General features: G+C 42.6%; 1 protein-coding gene across 1 annotated transcript in view; it reads left to right on the top strand.

Annotated features, from left to right (window-relative positions):
• Positions 1 to 1,321: 1,321 nt before the first annotated feature.
• The window catches only part of LOC130115826 (F-box only protein 40), a 38,521-nt gene continuing 19,708 nt past the window's right edge, over positions 1,322 to 20,134 (top strand). Inside the window, exons 1-3 of the mRNA XM_056283677.1 lie at positions 1,322 to 1,624; positions 2,261 to 2,374; positions 16,056 to 16,070. Coding sequence (XP_056139652.1) covers positions 1,322 to 1,624; positions 2,261 to 2,374; positions 16,056 to 16,070 — 432 coding nt within the window. The remainder of the gene's footprint in view (positions 1,625 to 2,260; positions 2,375 to 16,055; positions 16,071 to 20,134) is intronic.

The raw sequence follows: 20,134 nt of genomic DNA, 5'->3' as shown, positions 1-20,134 counted from the left end.
AGGGGGAGGCATCCAAGGTGTCCTGGATGGGTATGATGTACAGACATCCATTTACCCCAAAAGCATTGGACAAGAAGGCAGGCCCCTGTGTAACCCTCTGCCTCAGGTGCCAGAACATTTACTTTTTACTGGCCTGATCCTCCCATGTGGGAATTTGTACAATTATGCACAGACGGACAAAGTGTTTGTTATTGTAATGGACTCTAAAATTTACACCTACCACCGAATAGTCGGGGGTATGTTACAGACATTCCCATGGCTCAATAAAAGGATGGGTGGCAAATCTGCCAACCATCAGGGGCATTAATGAGCACATGTAAACCAGCTGTTATTAGAGTAGTAGTAGATAGAGGGCATAAATTTCATTCAACTGCTGACATATTATACCACGGAGTTGAACTGAGTAAGGGAGAGTCTGTCTTACCGGCAGCTTTATGTAGCACCCAGGCCCCTTCCAGTCATACCATATATGAGTATGTGTCCAAGAGTATCGTTGCTGTCTCTGAGGAAAGGGAAATATCAGTGTGCAGTTACTACTGTAACCCTACCCCCATGTCGTACACTGAGAGCCACGACACCAGAGTCAAATTCCATATATGTGCAAACCTACATGGCCAGTAAACATGATTCTGATTCTGAACTAGCACATCTCCACCCCTTTCCTTATTATTTTTTCCATCTTACCTGGGCGTGGTCAGCAATTTCAGGAACACTGATAGACCGCCTGCCGAGTCTATCCTGGAGAAGGACCATCTCATCAGAGGACTTGGGTGTTGGCTCTGTGCATTTATTCAGCAGAAGAAGAAAAAACTGGATAGGGGTTGACCTGACAGCCCTTATTTTGGGAGATGGGGTATAGCCTTTTTTAGATTTGAATAGGCCAGAGAAAGCATTGAGGAGTTGAAAGGAAATGTGTAAGGTAAAGTCATTTAAGAAGCTGTTATATAATATATTAATTCTAAAAATAATCTTAGATGAAAATGATGTTTACTCACACTGAGCATGAGCACAAACTTCCTTTCCTACAACGGATCCAAACCCGGCCTTATTTTGCTCCACTGTATCTCCTGCTGTACGAGGACCACCAGGGGTCCTCCGTTGCTGCTGATGCTGCCCCCGGGTCGCCTGCTGCTGCCTTGTCTCAGCCTGCTCCCTGTTGCCAAGGGCAGACTGCTGCTCTCCCTGTGTAGCAGGCTGTCTGTCTGTTGTCTACTGCCACCTGTTCTCCCTGAACCTGTACGTCATCTGTAGTGCAGAATGTCTCGGCACCCTGCAGCCAGGAACATTTAGCAGGAGCGATGAAAAAGAAAGCATTTTCAGCATGTCTTCTGACGCGTCAAACTCGGGCAACATAAAGCTTTTTCCGTACACTGTCCAGTATTTCAAAGAGACCGAGGGTGTGCAGTATGGTCTACTGGACTTTTATGAAGACGCCGATGGGACGAGCGGGGCAGTTTATCAGCAGATCGTTGATGTCACGGAACGTAACGGCTTGTCTACCAGGCAAATCAGTGCATGTGGCGTAGACAAGGCATCGGTTAATCATGGGAAACAACAGTTTTTCAGAAGTTATCAGAAGCTCAATCCGAAAATTGTGGAAGGCAACTGCAAAGGGCAGTCCTTGGTGAAGCAGGAATTGATGTGGAAACTTTGGTTTTGAAAGTCTATAGCGAGTTTGAATGCTCTGCAAAGAAACACAAGACTACACTGAGTTCACCTCAACTCAGTATAGAGAAATGCTGAGAAACGTACCTATGCGCTGGCTTTCTGTGCTGCCCACAATTCAGCAAATCCTGGACTGTTGACCTGCACTGAGATCTTTTTTTTTTTTTTTTTTGTCACTAGGCAGCTTTGACTGTCCAGGCATCATCTAGAACTTCATGGCTGGGAGCGTTGGTGCTGATGTTGTGTAGAGCAGCGAGACGGTTGCGACAATCGCTGAGTGCTTGTTTGTTGTTTATGCACAACATATTGCAAGAGCTTGATTCTGCCATTTGAAAGATGGAGAATGTGTCTCTCCTTGAGCTACACTCCCTAATGAGCCGTCTGTGAAACCAGCTGATCACTCATCAATCTGGCAGGTTTTACGGATCCAAGACCAAGACAGCAGCAAAGTCTTAGCTCAAGAGAGCAGAAAAAATTCAAAATGCTGACTGACAAGTATTTTGACAGAGCAGTTAAGTACCTAGAGGAGAACTTTGATTTTGAAGATTCACTGGTGACCCAAACTAGCTGTCTATGTCTTAATGGCCTGTTGCAGTGGGGTGAAACTGAGAGCCTTGCCACAGCCCTTGACTTGGGATTTGATGAGGACAGACTATACCATGATGTAGGAATACTGAACGAGGTCATCTCCTCCATGATCCCCAAAGACGTGAGTCCATAGAAGAGATGGGCACTTTTTCGACAAAGAAAAACGAGCGACAGAATTGCTCAGGGTTTTCTCATATGTTGTTTTTTTTTAAAAATTCCTGCCAGTAATGCTCAATGTGAACACGTGTTTAGTCATACGGCGCCCGTGTGGGCGGACCAAGGGAACAGGTTATCAGTTGCAATGATGAAGGCAGAACTTCAGGTATGCCTTAACTTGAACTTGTCATGTACTGAACTCTTGATATTTGTTGAGAGACAGAGACGGCTTCTTCAGGCAGCAAGGGCCAACAGATTATAAATATATATATATAGTTTTTTTTTTCCGAAACCATCAACGGTGTTGTAAGTGCTCAACTAATGAGGAGCGGAATATCAACACAGATACAGGGAAAAGTTTTAATGCATTGCAGTACAGGCCTGTTTTGTGCGTCGAGATACACACACACACACACACACATGCAGCAAGAGCGTCGTCCTCATGAGTCATTAGCATTTTCAAGGATTTTTCTCCGCTGTTTGAACAAGGCAGTGCATTTTATTTAACATGACTATATTAACAGCAAAACATAATGAAGTTTCAGTAATGTACTGTATTTACCATATTTTTTTCTTTGTTTTGCCAGTTTGCCTTTTTTTTTTTTTCTTATTTTTTATGTGCATTTCTGATCATATTTGCCAGACCAATTGCCGTGGTATCATGATAATTATAAAAATACAGAAGTAGGAAGCTCCTTGAATGCAACAATATATGTATTAGTGCTATAGTGGTGTACTGCTGCACTACTGTAGCACTAATGAATATGTTGTTGCATTCAAGGAGCTTCCTACTTCTGTATTGTTTCATTATTTTGGGCAAGTTCAGGAGCTGTTTTTTGTGATCATGATGATTATTACATTGTGAAGATGACTGTAGCAGTCAGTCTGAATTCAGTCAAATGCTCGAGAAAATGCAAACTACCTGACGGTCAGTGAATTTATGTCCATAGTGCCATTTCATATGTCATTGTCAAAACGGAATAACATTGTTATTGCACATAACCTGTGCATCACTTTATTTTAAGTAGTCATGCCACAGCAGGAGCCTGATCACTTCCAGGTGAGGTTATGCTGTTATGGAAAAATTTCACCGTCAAATAAGGCTCATACGGTCCTAATGTTTCCTCTTTGTATGATTACATAGTTACATGATTGCATAGTTTCCGCCGGCACCCTGCTGGCCAACAGTACCGGTGGCGGTCGTTGGTAACCCGGGCCTCGACTGATCCAGTATGAAAATCTGATTTATGATCCGCATATTTGACTTTGCAAAAGTTTTACACCGAATGCTCTCCCTGACTCAAAAGGTACCAGCAAGAGTTAAAGAGAAGGTTTTCAAGATGGTAGTGAGACCAGCTATGTTGTATGGTTTGGAGACAGTGGCACTGATGAAAAGACAGGAGGTGGAGCTGGAGGTGGCAGAGATGAAGATGATAAGATTTTCATTGGGAGTGATGAAGGAGGACAGGATTAGGAACGAGTATATTAGAGGGACAGCTCAGGTTGGACGGTTTGGAGACAAAGCAAGAGAGACAAGATTGAGATGGTGTGGACATGTGTGGAGGAGAGATGCTCGGTATACTGGGAGAAGGATGCTGAATATGGAGCTGCCAGGGAAGAGGAGAAGAGGAAGGCCAAAGAGGAGGTTTATGGATGTGATGAGGGAGGACATGCAGGTGGCTGGTGTGACGGAGGAAGATGCAGAGGACAGGAAGAGATGGAAACTGATGATACACTGTGGCGCCCACTAACGGGAGCAGCCGAAAGTAGTAGTAGTAGTACTGGTAGTAGTACTAGTAGTAGTAGTAGTAGTAGTAACCCTTCCTGACGCAACTCTCCCCATTTATTGGGGCTTGGGACTGGAACTAAGAATGCACTAGCCTGTGCATCCTCAGTGGCTGGTTTCTCTTTTGTGTGATTACCACTATATATTCATATGTAGTCATCTAAGGGGTATTTCACAAAGCTAGCTAACTCACAAGCTGGACTTTTGCAGTAAGTAAAACCTGGAACCCCTTCAAATATGGAACATGGACTAAAGTAAAAATAGCTGTTCCGGGTTTTACTCTGCATAAGTCCGGCTTACTCAGTTTGCCAGCTTCTTATGTGTCCAGGATTTTTACAGGACTGAGGTGGCGACCCTACTGCGTTCACGCGGTCCCCATTTTTCATATTTTTCCCGTGCCGGTTGCCACCTGCTGTTTACTGTCTCCCGAAAAGAAAAGAAAAGTCTAGTAGTGATTTTGCTGTCGGTTACCATGGCAACGATTGAAGGCTTCGAAGCATTCAGGTGACTTTCACAATCACAACGAAAAGACATGCTAGCAAGCACGTGGTCTTTTATTTGGCCAGCAGCATTATAAATATAAAATTTACCTTATGAAATAAAAAAGATTTAACAAATACGTTTTCTCTATCCTTGTTTTTCTTTTCATAAAAATTAAAATATGGTCTTTATCCAAATAAACTTTAATTCTTTCAAACACATGTTCAACCTCAAGCCAGAAAAGTTTCACACGTGTACATTCATAAAATAAGTGTGGAGTTGTTTCAGCAGCATAATCAAAAAATACAAATTTCACATCAATGTCACGTTTCTGATTTGTTGGATAAACAAAATGAATTATTTTGAAATAAACGTCTTTAACTTTGATGGTGACACAAAACTTATCATTGAGGTCCATTTTACATTCCAGTCAATGTTTTCAAATTGATTATTACAAAAATATTTTGCACAAGGACTTGAATAAATAATAAGTACATTCCTGATATATCTATTATTAGTCTTTTCCTGTCCATACCATTTAACATAATCTTCATAGTAATTTCATTATTTATTACATTAATTCACTCAGTCATTCTCAGTACGCCGACTTTGATATTGCTCTTCTTAATTCTTCTTTGAGGGTTTCACGGCAGTTGGCATCGTTTAAATTGCATTATTGCCTTCCTCTGGATTTAATCATCCACTGTTGTCTGATTCTATTACAGTCTTGTAATTAGTCCAGTTGCTCTGAAAAAAAATCTAAATATCAAATTATTTTTTTTCTCCACCGTGTCCCCAAGCAGATCTTTGACCCTGGCCCTCACTCGTCCGAGCCTCTGTGGACCTGTAATTATTGCCCTTCTTTCCTCTTCATATTTCCTGCTTGAAATCAGGAAGTGCTCCACTGTCTCTTCTTCCTGACGTGATTGCAATGGCCAGTTGAGGGTTTTGCTATGATAATAAGTGTACTACTCAGGTTCCTGTGACCAATTCTTAATCTACTTATAATTACTTACTCTTTCCTGTTGACTCCACTATTTCTTACCACTCCTACTTTATTCTGTATTTCATGTATCTTCCTTTTGTTGCAATATCCCAATGCTGCTGCCATTGTTTGATTATTTCCCTCCAAACTATGCGTTTCCCCTCTGATTCTGAAAGTTTAATATTAACATCCACACGTTCTCTCCTTACCGCCTCTTTTGCTAAATTGTCTGCCTTCTCATTTCCCAGGATTCCTGAGTGTACTGGTACCCACATGAACTTTGTTTCTCTCCTGCCTGACTAGCCTTGAACTAGTAAAGAACAGCTCATAAGCTAAATGTTGGTGATTTCTGCCTGATCCTGTTTAACGCTTGACAGTGCCGACACCCAGTCACTACAGATGAGTATTTTACTTGCCGTCACTTATCTTCCGCCCACTCTAACACTAGCAGAACTGCTGTTTGCTCAACAACATATAGTACCCTCATAGCATCTGACATTCTCTTACTGACCCCAGTCTGGTGACTGGGAATCTGATACCCCTTTTCACTTATAACGGACGGTCATAAAAGACAAGGACTGTAACCACTTACGTTTAGGGATACAATGGTAACTGGGTCCATCCACTTACTGCAAGAAGAAAAACCTAAAAAGTGCATCACTGAATGAGTACAGTTTTGCATTTTACCATAGAATTTGAAAATGAACCAAACATGTTTATGAAAAAAACTCATGTGCTATGAAAAATGTCGTACAATGCAGTTAGAATGCTTAAAACGGCTGAAAAGTTCCATGAGGTAAGCCTGTGCATGTTGAAATAATATTTCTGTTTTATCTCAATATCTTTGCCTACACTGACATTTTACCAGAATACACAATATAGAAATAACTACAGGATCTAAGTTAAAAAAAATAAAGTAAAATTACCAGAGTCTTAATGCATGCTCTAATCCCGATATGGAAATCACAGAATGTTCGGGTATGAGTTTTGACCAAACAGATCCACAGATTTGGCGCTCATTCAATTAATTGCATAGACCAAATAACAAATTGCATAGACCAAAAAAAGTTTGCTGTGGGAATATTTATAGATTTTAAAAAAGCCTTTGACACTATTGATCACAATAGATTAATTGACAAATTGGAAAAGGTATGGTATCAGAGGGGTGGTTCAGGATTGGCTAAGAAGCTATTTAAGTAACAGGTTGCAGTTTTTAATGATTTTCCATTCCATTCCATTATCCAAGCCACTTATCTGAGTTCAGGTCACGGGATGCTGGAGCCTATCCGAGCAGTCATTGGGCGGCAATCGGGGAGACACCCTGGACAGGCCGCCAGGCCATCGCAGGGCCCACACACACACACACACACAATTTAGTATGGCTGATACACCTGACCTACATGTCTTTGGACTGTGGGAGGAAACCGGAGCACCCGGAGGAAACCCACGCACAGGGAGAACATGCAAATTGCTTGAGCCTTCAAAAGCATTGATATATATTGGGAAGCTTGCAGGCATATTGGATATTGTGGATGGAAGGAGAGTTGTATGCAAACACCACAGAGCGCCTCATACCACCATAGCCTTGAAATCGTGGTCAGTAAAGAGTGCCACTTGCTAATCTCAGTTAAAAGTGCTTTGTCTGAGAATACCTTCTTTTTTTTTATGTTTGAGAAGAACGATCTTCACTGTGCCCTCTCACCTGGAATTTTCCAGAAAATCGTCATGCATGGATATTACTTGTGGTGTACCCCAGGGTTTGATTTTAGGTCCAGAACTGTTCATTCTGTACTTAAATAATATATGCAAGATATCAAAAATATTGAAATTTGGTTTATTTGCTGATGACATGAATATATTTTGTTCTGGTGAGAATTTACAGCAGCTTTTGGAGGTGACCACAATAGGAATGGAAAAATTAAAACGGTGGTTTTACAAAAACATCATCATCGTCAGGTCGAGTGTCTTCGGATGAAGCAAACCGACAAAAACAAATTATCCTTAAATCTGGACAAAACAACATTTATGTTGTTTGGAAATCACGTAACAAATACCAAAGTAAAAGTAGTGATAGACAATATCCAACTAGAAAGAGTATATGAAAATAAATTCCTAGGTGTGATACTAGACCTCAAAATCTGCTGGAAACCTCTCATAACGTGCTGGCACATATGTTATGAGATATCATATGTGCCGTATGACACATGCCATATGAGACATAAAGCTGGCAAGAAGCATTGCAGTCATGAGAAAAGCAAGTCACATTCTGGATCATAAATCATTGCACACTCTGTATTGTTCATTTATTGTTCACATATCTGATCTGCTGTGTGGAGGTATGGGGTAAGACCTACATAACCAACCTACAACCATTATGTACACTACAAAAAAGAGCCGTAAGGATAGTTAATAATGTAGGATATTGTGAACACACCAACAAGCTGTTTTTATAGTCAAGCACCTTGACGTTCAGGGATTTAGTAGAATGTAACACAGCACAAATAATGTTCAAAGCAAGAAACGATCTACTACCCAGTAAAATACAAAAAATATTCTCGGGCATTTCAATCTGTGGGATAAAATTGTGGAACAGTTTGACCATGGAACTCAAACAAAGTACAAACATTGTGCAGTTCAAGAAGACGTATAAAGGACAGATTTTCAAGAGGGACGACGAACAGTTGCGTTAACCGTTAAAGTTTTACTTATCTCCAAACAGTCCTAATTACATTTTTTTATTTCATTTTCTTTCATATGACGCCGAGTGATATCTGGTTTGTTTCATATGTACATATGTATTATATATGTATATGTGCGCGTGTATGTGTGTGTGTGGGTGTATGTACACTACCGTTCAAAAGTTTGGGATCCCCCAAACAATTTCGTGTTTTCCATGAAAAGTCACACTTATTCACCACCATATGTTGTGAAATGAATAGAAAATAGAGTCAAGACATTGACAAGGTTAGAAATAATGATTTGTATTTGAAATAAGATTTTTTTTACATCAAACTTTGCTTTCGTCAAAGAATCCTCCATTTGCAGCAATTACAGCATTGCAGACCTTTGGCATTCTAGCTGTTAATTTGTTGAGGTAATCTGGAGAAATTGCACCCCACGCTTCCAGAAGCAGCTCCCACAAGTTGGATTGGTTGGATGGGCACTTCTTTGAGCAGATTGAGTTTCTGGAGCATCACATTTGTGGGGTCAATTAAACGCTCAAAATGGCCAGAAAAAGAGAACTTTCATCTGAAACTCGACAGTCTATTCTTGTTCTTAGAAATGAAGGCTATTCCATGCGAGAAATTGCTAAGAAATTGAAGATTTCCTACACCGGTGTGTACTACTCCCTTCAGAGGACAGCACAAACAGGCTCTAACAGGTACTATTTAATGAAGATGCCAGTTGGGGACCTGTGAGGCGTCTGTTTCTCAAACTAGAGACTCTAATGTACTTATCTTCTTGCTCAGTTGTGCAACGCGGCCTCCCACTTCTTTTTCTACTCTGGTTAGAGCCTGTTTGTGCTGTCCTCTGAAGGGAGTAGTACACACCGGTGTAGGAAATCTTCAATTTCTTAGCAATTTCTCGCATGGAATAGCCTTCATTTCTAAGAACAAGAATAGACTGTCGAGTTTCAGATGAAAGTTCTCTTTTTCTGGCCATTTTGAGCGTTTAATTGACCCCACAAATGTGATGCTCCAGAAACTCAATCTGCTCAAAGAAGTGCCCATCCAACCAATCCAACTTGTGGGAGCTTCTTCTGGAAGCGTGGGGTGCAATTTCTCCAGATTACCTCAACAAATTAACAGCTAGAATGCCAAAGGTCTGCAATGCTGTAATTGCTGCAAATGGAGGATTCTTTGACGAAAGCAAAGTTTGATGTAAAAAAAAAATCTTATTTCAAATACAAATCATTATTTCTAACCTTGTCAATGTCTTGACTCTATTTTCTATTCATTTCACAACATATGGTGGTGAATAAGTGTGACTTTTCATGGAAAACACAAAATTGTTTGGGTGATCCCAAACTTTTGAACGGTAGTGTATGTATTTATTTATTGCCATATTTTGTTTATATATATATATATATATATATATATATATATATATATTCCCCTGTGATGGACTGGCGGCCTGCCCAGGGTGTCTCCCTGCCTGCTGCCCAATGACTGCTGGGATAGGCTCCAGCATCCCTGTGACCCTGAGTAAGGGTAAGCAGTTTGGATAATGGATGGATGGAATGGGATATATTTTTGTCCTTTTCTTTTTGTAATGTGTAGAAGCTGAATTAACCTAAGAGTAGGTGATCAGGGGTAGGAGAAAAACAAGTGTACTTCCTCATACTCCTTTTCGAACATGTAACAAATAATCTGAAGTATGCGGAGATTTGCTCACTGAGTTTGATGTGTGGATTTGTTGATCACTTCAGATTATTGGCAACGGATTATCTGTATGTTATATCCTGCTTATTTATATGTTTGAAATAAATCATCATTCAAAGTTGAATCAGTTCATGTGGACACAACGTTTCTCTCAGTAAACGTTGTGTCCGGATGAACTGATTCATCTTTCTGTGACAAATTACCAGTTTTATCAAATTGATGCCAACGATGGACGAAACAAATCGCAGAGCTCAAGCACATTCAAGTACATTGCTTTGTATAAGATTTTGCATACACTCAAGTCAAGTCAGCTTTATTTATGTAGCCCCAAATCACCACAGACGTTACCTCAGGCCACCTTTAGAACTGGTCTATGTGGTTTGTCCAAGTGGCGTTGCCGTACCTAGCTGTCCAAAGATACCAACCAATCATAAAAGACGAGGACTGTAACCAATTTAGGGATACAATGGCGACTGGATCCGCCCACTTACTGCCAATAGAAAAGCCACTCGTGAGCGAGTTCAAAGTATCTATTTCCAAAAGAATATCTGACCAGTTGTCAGTATATACAGCAGATATAGTGGCAGTCATTATTGGGCTACAGTGGGTTGAAGAGGTCAGACTTGATAGAGTGGTGATATGTACACACTCAATAGCATTTGATTTTGAATAAATTCTGTTGAGAGCGACGTCTGAAAAGCAGCATACGTTTCTCTGTAACCTTATTTCTCCTGTATTACAGGGAATATAGTCCACTTGCATAACCGCAACAGGGAATATAATCTGCTTGCAAGACCTACATTCAACAAAAACTGCCAGAGAAGATTAATCATTGAAATTTACCATAATTTTCTAAGACTACAGAGGTGGTATAGACGTACAGGTCTCTCGGGTAGCAGCACACGAGGGACTGACGGGATGAGTGTGCAGATAAACCAGCAAAAACGGCACTGCAAAAGGAAATGACAGTATCAGTCCCACTCGGAAAAGGAGAAGGGAAAGCAGTGATTAAGGGGAAAGGAATGGAGATGTGGCAGACAAGGTGGGAGGAAGACCAGAAAGGAGGGGGGTATTACAAAATACAAAAATCTGTCATAACAAAGAGTTATAAAGAAAGGAACAGAAGGGAGGAAGTCACAATAACAAGACTAAGACTGGATCACGCAGGACTAAATGGCACCTTGTTTATGATGGGGGAAAGGGACAGTGGGAATTGTGAGACCTGTGGAGTGTAACACTACATCGTAACATGTATGAGGTGGAAAGAGAAAGGTCACAGGATAAAGTCCGAGAGGCGGGACGGGAGTGGACTCTGATGGGGGGAGAGGGAGAGGGGATTAAAATCACCAGGAAGGCACGCTTTACTTAAGTGACACAAGGTTGATGGGTAGAATTTAAGAAATAGGGTAAAATGTCGTGATGTTACACATTCTTGTACAGTAGGTGGCCGTATGCACCGTAAAGTTGTTTGCGATCCGCCAGTAAACCCAAAGAAGAAGATGAAGCGCGTGAAAGTTTCTCGAGCAGGAGAGCATTGATGGTAGCTGTAGTTGTACGTTCCCGCTGTGTTGTCTATCGTTTTTTATTTTATATGTTTAGGTTCTCTTGAATTATATTCCCCTGATTTGTAGTCTTCTCCTGAACTGGATTTAAATAAGGTTTTGTTAAAAAAGAAAAGGAAACAAAGCTAGTAGTTGTACGCTTGGGGGCCAACAGCCACGCCTCCTTTCTGCGCATGCTCAAAGCGTGGTTTCCCTCCTCGCAGGCTTTTTTTGGGGGGGGGGGTTCATTGAACACATTTCAAGAATTACAAAATATTATACAGAGACAAATACATCCGTCAGTCTAACACGCAGCGAACCGGTCGACTTGAACGTCTTGTTTTTATACGTAAGACATCAACATCAAATATATTAAAAGAAAGAAAAGTAAAACAAAACCAACACTGACAACACCAGAAGGGAGAAGCAAGCTGAAATTTATATTATGCAATTTATAGGTTTTTATTACCAAGTATTTTCCCTGTTATTTGAGAGCTCTTAATAGCTTTTTTGTTCATTGTTATCTTAGAAACAGAGTCAAAGAAATGTTGTAGTTCAACACAAAACAGCCGGGTATTAGGTGTGATCTGAAGCACTTCAGCCTCATGTATGAGAGGTGATGTATGTGTTATGATGTATGTGATGTGATGCATGTGATGTATGTGTTATGATGTATGTGATGTGATGCATGTGATGTGATGCATGTGATTATGTGATATGATGCATGTGATGTGATGTATGTGTTATGATGTATGTGATGTGATGCATGTGATTGTGTTATGATGTATGTGATGTGATGTATGTGATATGATGTATGTGCTATTATGTATGTGATATGATATATGTGATGTGATGCATGTGATGTGATTATGTGATATGATGTATGTGCTATTATGTATGTGATATGATATATGTGATGTGATGCATGTGATGTGATGCATGTGATTATGTGATATGATGCATGTGATGTGATGTATGTGTTATGATGTATGTGATGTGATGCATGTGATGTATGTGATGTGATGTAGTATGTGATATGATGTATGGGTTATTATGTATGTGATATGATATATATGTGATGTGATGTATGTGATATGATGTATGTGATGTATGGGTTATTATGTATGTGATATGATAGATGTGATGTATGTGATGTGATGTATGTGATGTGATGTGATGTGTGATATTTTCCGACAATACAGATAAACTTGAGAGCATTGTTAGTGAATTGTGAGTCTGTATTACAGTTCAGAAACAAGACCATGTCTTCTAAAATTGGTGTCAACCTGGTAAAGTTTGGAAACAGAGCAACTTCAACCCAGAGCTCTTGAGAGTAAGAACATTCATAGAATAAGTGGGAAATAGATTCAATTTCTGTTTTGCAGAGAGAGCATACTGGAGAAACATCTTTTTTAAATCTATGCAGTAATTTATTGCAAGGGTAGTATCTATGTAATACCTTCACGTGAACTTCTTTTATTTCATTTGGAATGAGGAATTTATTAGGGTTCGACCAAACTTTCTCTGCTAAGATTTCTGGAAAACGTAGTTTCCATAAAAGAGTCGGTTTGGGAAAATAACTGATCTGAGGTCAGTGTTTTTCTGATATGGCGGTTATTACACGTAGGATGTGATAGGTCTTCCCCACCAATTAAGAGCTTGGGAATTTCTCCACTCCATCTATTGATGCACTGCGCTGCAGGAATGTAAGATGGTGGCGTCCAGCGTCCACACCCGCATGATGTTTTTCCATAATGTTAGATGTGCATTCATTTTCAGCATTCATCATACCCCCAAATAAGACTGTCGCATCCAATTTTCTGTCTTTAAATGGACGGCTGATGTTGGTGTAACACTGGAAATAAAGGCTTGTTATTGTCCAAGTGGTGAGATAGCATTTGCCCACTAGCCACCAGCGCTACTTCTGCATACCAGATTTTATTTTATTTTTTTAATCAACAGGTCAACATCCCTGTTGATAAAGTCCCCGTTGATAGGCTGGCTGTTCCTTTGCCATGTTTTTCAGAATAGGCCCATCCTGCAGAAATGTGTGGTTGAAGCTGATTGTTATCAGTGATGTTGGGCTTGGGATACTGTATAGACAAGAATCTACTTTACTATGCAGAAATTTGCAATTTTTTTTTTTTAGACCTGCAAAAAAGTCAGGAAGGAAAATCAAATATCTGGTATTCTGGGTTAGTGATGTTGCTTGGTGTAACCCACAGCAGTGAACAGCACACTGTAGAGGACAAAAAAAAAAATCTTCTCAACAAATTGTCAGACAGTTGTCACATACAGGCTACAGTAATATTAGTGTCACGGTGGTTGAGAGCATCATCCTCACTTGAGAGTCCATGACCTTCTCAGGCTAGAAACGTGACGGCTTGTCAATGAGGGTTGTTGTGTCTTCTAGTAAAGTAACGGTGCCATTGGTCGAGACTGTGCTCTAGATGTTAGTCAGAGGGTTTTGCGAGAGACGCAGAGATGACTACCCTTTTTTTTTTTTTTTACAAAAGCAACTAGCATAAATCATACAAGTTTTTTTTAAAACATGCATGATTTTCATTGTTAATTTACTATTGTATAAATTAGAAAATGGAGGAAGTTTCATGCGTTTCATTCTCTGAGCCTCGGGTTATCTACAGCCTTGCCGTCGGGCGTTTCGAGTGCCAAATGCTTGCATTGTTTTTCATCCTGTTTCCAAAAAAAACAAACATCCTTCTCGATACAGTCACGGTCACCTTTCCCGTCCTCCCCAGCTCGTGTTGATGGCGTGCTACACATCTGTGTGTCCCGTCCTCCCCAGCTCGTAGTGATGGCGTGCTACACATCTGTGTGTCCCGTCCTCCCCAGCTCGTAGTGATGGCGTGCTACACATCTGTGTGTCCCGTCCTCCCCAGCTCGTAGTGATGGCGTGCTACACATCTGTGTGTCCGTCCTCCCCAGCTCGTAGTGATGGCATGCTACACATCTGTGTGTCCCGTCCTCCCCAGCTCGTAGTGATGGCGTGCTACACATCTGTGTGTCCGTCCTCCCCAGCTCGTAGTGATGGCGTGCTACACATCTGTGTGTCCGTCCTCCCCAGCTCGTAGTGATGGCATGCTACACATCTGTGTGTCCGTCCTCCCCAGCTCGTAGTGATGGCGTGCTACACATCTGTGTGTCCGTCCTCCCCAGCTCGTAGTGATGGCGTGCTACACATCTGTGTGTCCCGTCCTCCCCAGCTCGTGTTTATGGCGTGCTACACATCTGTGTGTCCGTCCTCCCCAGCTCGTAGTGATGGCGTGCTACACATCTGTGTGTCCCGTCCTCCCCAGCTCGTGTTGATGGCGTGCTACACATCTGTGTGTCCGTCCTCCCCAGCTCGTGTTGATGGCGTGCTACACATCTGTGTGTCCCGTCCTCCCCAGCTCGTAGTGATGGCGTGCTACACATCTGTGTGTCCGTCCTCCCCAGCTCGTGTTGATGGCGTGCTACACATCTGTGTGTCCGTCCTCCCCAGCTCGTAGTGATGGCGTGCTACACATCTGTGTGTCCCGTCCTCCCCAGCTCGTGTTGATGGCGTGCTACACATCTGTGTGTCCGTCCTCCCCAGCTCGTGTTGATGGCGTGCTACACATCTGTGTGTCCGTCCTCCCCAGCTCGTGTTGATGGCGTGCTACACATCTGTGTGTCCGTCCTCCCCAGCTCGTAGTGATGGCGTGCTACGCATCTGTGTGTCCGTCCTCCCCAGCTCGTAGTGATGGCGTGCTACGCATCTGTGTGTCCGTCCTCCCCAGCTCGTGTTGATGGCGTGCTACACATCTGTGTGACATGACGAGTGAGGTGGCGGGTGTGCTTTTCCTCATGTTGTTAACACGAGAGACGGTGCGAGATATCCACAAATATGAACCCCAACTGTCCATGGGCTCAGTGGCGGCTGGCCAGTAGAGGGCGCTGGGGCGCCGCCCCCTTTAAATGTCAAGAGATGAACATCTACTTACACATGTTGAATATAATGTAGTTGTATGATGCAAATAATGATGAAATAAAAGTGTTTTCAGTCTTAAGCGTCTGTCAGCAGCATTACATATTGGTTCAAATGGTATTTGGTTGATTTCTGTCTGAATACATACACTTCCTGTCTGAATACATATACTTCCTGGGTGAGGGGCGCCGGCCAAACCCTACTTCATGTAAGCCCTCAAACTTGTGGCGAGCAGGTGACCTGAGGCTGCTGTCTGATTGGTTTCTTCAGGTTTTCCAGGGGGCGCAGTTCTGTGCGCCCCAGACACTCCCACTTTTATTGGCAGTGAATTGGTATTGTTTTAATGTTTTTGATCTCATATGACTGGACAATATTCGTGGCTGTCAATCATGTTCACACCCACCACCACGCCTCGTCTCGACTGTCAATCATCCATCGTCTACCAGCCCTGATAAAATCTGTAGGCTACATTGTCCTTTTTAATAACTCTGTGGCTGTGTTTCAGGTGTGCTGCGTCAAGGTAAATTGCGCCCCCCTCCAAAAAAGATTTTTTTTTGCACCACCCACCACTGATACATATTGCATATTTGAATTCTGGTCTCACACCTTAACTTTGTCGAAGATTATGTTCAAGCGTCTGTCATCTTGTTTGTGCAGATATGACGACCCGTTAAGGCGTACCCATGTGCAGAAACCTCAGAAACGCGGGCTTTGCTCTGCTTCTCTCAGTCAGTGTTTGACACGTGTGCCTTTGCAGCGGCAGCGGGAATTTCTCTGTCGGTGCTGAGATTTAAAATGCTATGAAATGTTAATCTGGTGGGTTATTGCCAGCAAGTGATGTACGCCAATCCTCCCCCCTCAAATAACATTGCATGAAGAGACGTGAGTGGGGTGCATCTTCTCAGAGCCTGAGAATTACTGTTCAGATGTAGTGAGGAATGACTGTACGGATGTAGTGAGGAATGACTGTACAGATGCAGTGAGGAATGACTGTACAGATGTTGTGAGGAATGACTGTACAGATGCAGTGAGGAATGACTGTTCAGCTGTTGTGAGGAATGACTGTACAGATGTAGTGAGGAATGACTGTTCAGCTGTTGTGAGGAATGACTGTACAGATGTTGTGATGAATGACTGTACGGATGTAGTGAGGAATGACTGTTCAGATATAGTGAGGAATGACTGTACAGATGTTGTGAGGAATGACTGTTCAGATGTAGTGAGGAATGACTACAGATGTAGTGAGGAATGACTGTTCAGCTGTTGTGAGGGATGACTGTACAGATGTAGTGAGGAATGATTGTACAGATGTGGTGAGGAATGACTGTACAGATGTAGTGAGGAATGACTGTACAGATGTATTGAGGAATGATTGTACAGATGCAGTGAGGAATGACTGTTCAGATGTAGTGAGGAACGACTACAGATGTGAGGACTGACTGTACAGATGTTGTGAGGAATGACTGTACAGATGTGAGGAATGACTACAGATGTAGTGAGGAATGACTGTACAGATGTGAGGAATGACTACAGATGTAGTGAGGAATGACTGTACAGATGTGAGGAATGACTGTAAAGATGTAGTGAGGACTGACTGTACAGATGTAGTGAGGACTGACTGTACAGATGTAGTGAGGACTGACTGTACAGATGTGAGGAATGACTACAGATGTAGTGAGGAATGACTACAGAGGTAGTGAGGACTGACTGTACAGATGTTGTGAGGAATGACTGTACAGATGTGAGGAATGACTACAGATGTGGTGAGGACTGGAAAACACTTAGCAGCCAGCTGCATATGATATCATACAGTTTAACATGAATTAGATTTCACAGGTTGAATGAATAATTCATTCAGAGTCATGAAGCATTCTCTGCTCATGTTGACGACAGGTTCAGACAATGTTTTGTATTCAGCTAGCTATGTTAGCATAAAGCTAATTACAAATGTCAGTTCCGATACAAAATGGGAACAGAACCAGCTGTTTTTTAATCTTTTTTATCTTTTATCTTTTTATGTTGTCTGCTGCTTGACTTGTTCTATTCAAAATGATGGAAGCAATAACATTTGATCTGTCACGTGGTTTAAAAATGGCATGGCTAGCCGTGAATTAGCCAGTTAGCAGTGGTGTTCACAGAAGTGTGCAGCTTTTACAACCAACATTACTGTTCTGTTCAAATACAATCTCCTTGATTACGTTTTCACAGTTTTTTAGGTACTTTGAAGAGAGAAAAAGAAGATGATGGTATTTATGGACCTTAGGGAGGAGGAGGAGTTCATGGAAATGCCACCCCCACCCCCCCAACTTTGAAAGGGGGTTAATACCCTTCTGATCATAATGTTCTTGGGTAGCACGGTGGATAGTGTGGTCGCCTCACAGCAAGAAGGTCCTGGGTTCGAGCCCCGGGGTAGTCCAACCTCGGGGGTCGTCCCGGGTCGTCCTCTGTGTGGAGTTTGCATGTTCTCCCCGTGTCTGCGTGGGTTTCCTCCGGGGGCTCCGGTTTCCTCCCACAGTCCAAACACATGTGGGTCAGGTGACTCAGCTGTACTAGATTGTCCCTAAGTGTGTGTGTGTGTGTGTGTGTGTGTGTGTGTGTGTGTGTCAGGCCTGGCAGCCTGTCCAGGGTGTCTCCCCACCTGCCGCCCAGTGACTGCTGGGATAGGCTCCAGCATCCCGGCGACCCTGCGAGCAGGGTAAGCGGTTCGGATAATGGATGGACGGATGGATGGATAGATGGATATAATGTTCGTACAGATTTCCAAATACCCATGGGACATTCATTTATCCCACGGATGCTTTATCAACGGCATAAACCTTACTAGACAGGAGGACAGGTAGAGACAGGCCAACTGAAACGGAAAGTATTGTGGCGAGCTGGCATGGAAGAACGAGTCGAGAGGCAGAGATCCCTTTTACTCCCGTGCCCCATACACCGCATGACCCCGGAAGTGCTCTTTTATTCACATCGGCCAGAACGGACCAGAACTGATGAGTCCCCCCCCCCCCCCCCCCATGTTCCAAGTAGTGACATCAGTCCCAGTCACGGTCCTGCAGTCAGTTAGTCAGTAAACAGTCTCCAACTTGGTCTGAGTCGAAGCCCCAAAACAACAACACAATAACCACAACATGAACACCATGTCATTAAAACACAATTTTAAATCTAACAATAACAGTCCCATCAGCCATTTTGTTCCCCCAGCGCAGAACCACTGACAGTCAGGGCGATCGCCTCCCCCGGTCGCTACAGTATGACGTCATTGTTTTGTTTGAGCGTTTACTTGCTCTATTATTGAATATGTACATTCCATGCAGCCCCGCCCACTGGTTACAGTAAAGGTGTGTTTTATTTTGTTGCACTTGTACGTTAGGAAAAGTTAGGCATACTGTTGGGTCTAAGATGCTACACAGCCACCTGCCACTACTGGGGGGCTGCACCCACCACTAGGGGGAGCTGCAGCCCCTCCCTTCCCGTACTAATGGGTAGGGAAGATGATGCACAAGAGAGAAGAACAAGTTAGGGGGTTAGGTTCTTTTGCCCAGCTACAGGAAGAAGAAAAAAATCCCAGGAGAAACTGCTAGTCATGCGTTCATCAACTGGAGGTGCAAGAGAGGTGGCTAATCAAGTTTCCAGTTCAGTTCAGTGATTGGGTTGCATGCTGAGCTTTTAATGTCCACTTCACCAGGAATGGATGAGCTGTTTCCCAGAGACTGTTTGACCCCAGTTGGCACTTGGCCTCACTAAGCACAATTAGTACTCTGCAGCTAAAGTAGTGGGTGTTGCGCGGATAACGTCTGTCTGTATATGAGTATTATTGCCTCTGTGTGGGTTAGTGTGTGTGAATGTGTGTGTCTGCATGTGCATATAAGCCTGCTCGTCCGTGCGTGTATGTGCCCATGTGTATACGAGCCTGTTTGTTTGTGTGTTGGTGCGTGTTAATGTGTGCACACAGACACAGACGCACGTACATATGCTGCTGGGTCGGGCAGGCTGCAGGCCAGCAACATCTGCAGGGGTCTTGAAGGGGTGTTGGATGAATTTGGGGTTGAAGATACCTGATCAGCATGATGGATGCCTGTGAGCCTTGTGTGCATGCAGACGTGCACACCTGCGGCCCGTGGCCCACTTATTGAATCTATGAATCAATTTAATGAGCCCAGGATCAGGTCAGGACTTCAATAAACACCCCGCCGAGCCTTCAGATGTGAGCGTTTGCCCAATGAATGATACCGTACGTCAAACATGCAGCGCCAGAAATCATTTCCCCTGCACATCGAGCTGCAGTTTATGAGTATATGAGAGCAACTGCTGTGCATATTTCTTGTACTGGATATGTTTTAGTGCAGAAATACAACACTTCTATATTATAAACATTTATAAATAGTCATATTTATATATATATATATATATATATCTATATATATATATATATATATATAATATTATGTGAAGTCACCAAAGGAAGCAGGCTCGCATTACTTGAGAACCATGGCCAAACGAAGTGTTTTCAACCCACAAGCACCTGAGTTTGAATTTGCAGGGTTCCCACGCCTCCTGGAAAACCTGGAAATCATGGAAAATTTT

Source organism: Lampris incognitus, chromosome 7 (assembly GCF_029633865.1).
Source record: "Lampris incognitus isolate fLamInc1 chromosome 7, fLamInc1.hap2, whole genome shotgun sequence".
In the NCBI taxonomy this organism is placed as follows: domain Eukaryota; kingdom Metazoa; phylum Chordata; class Actinopteri; order Lampriformes; family Lampridae; genus Lampris; species Lampris incognitus.
Note: the sequence above shows the minus strand (reverse complement) of the source record. Positions and strands in the feature narration are given on the sequence as shown.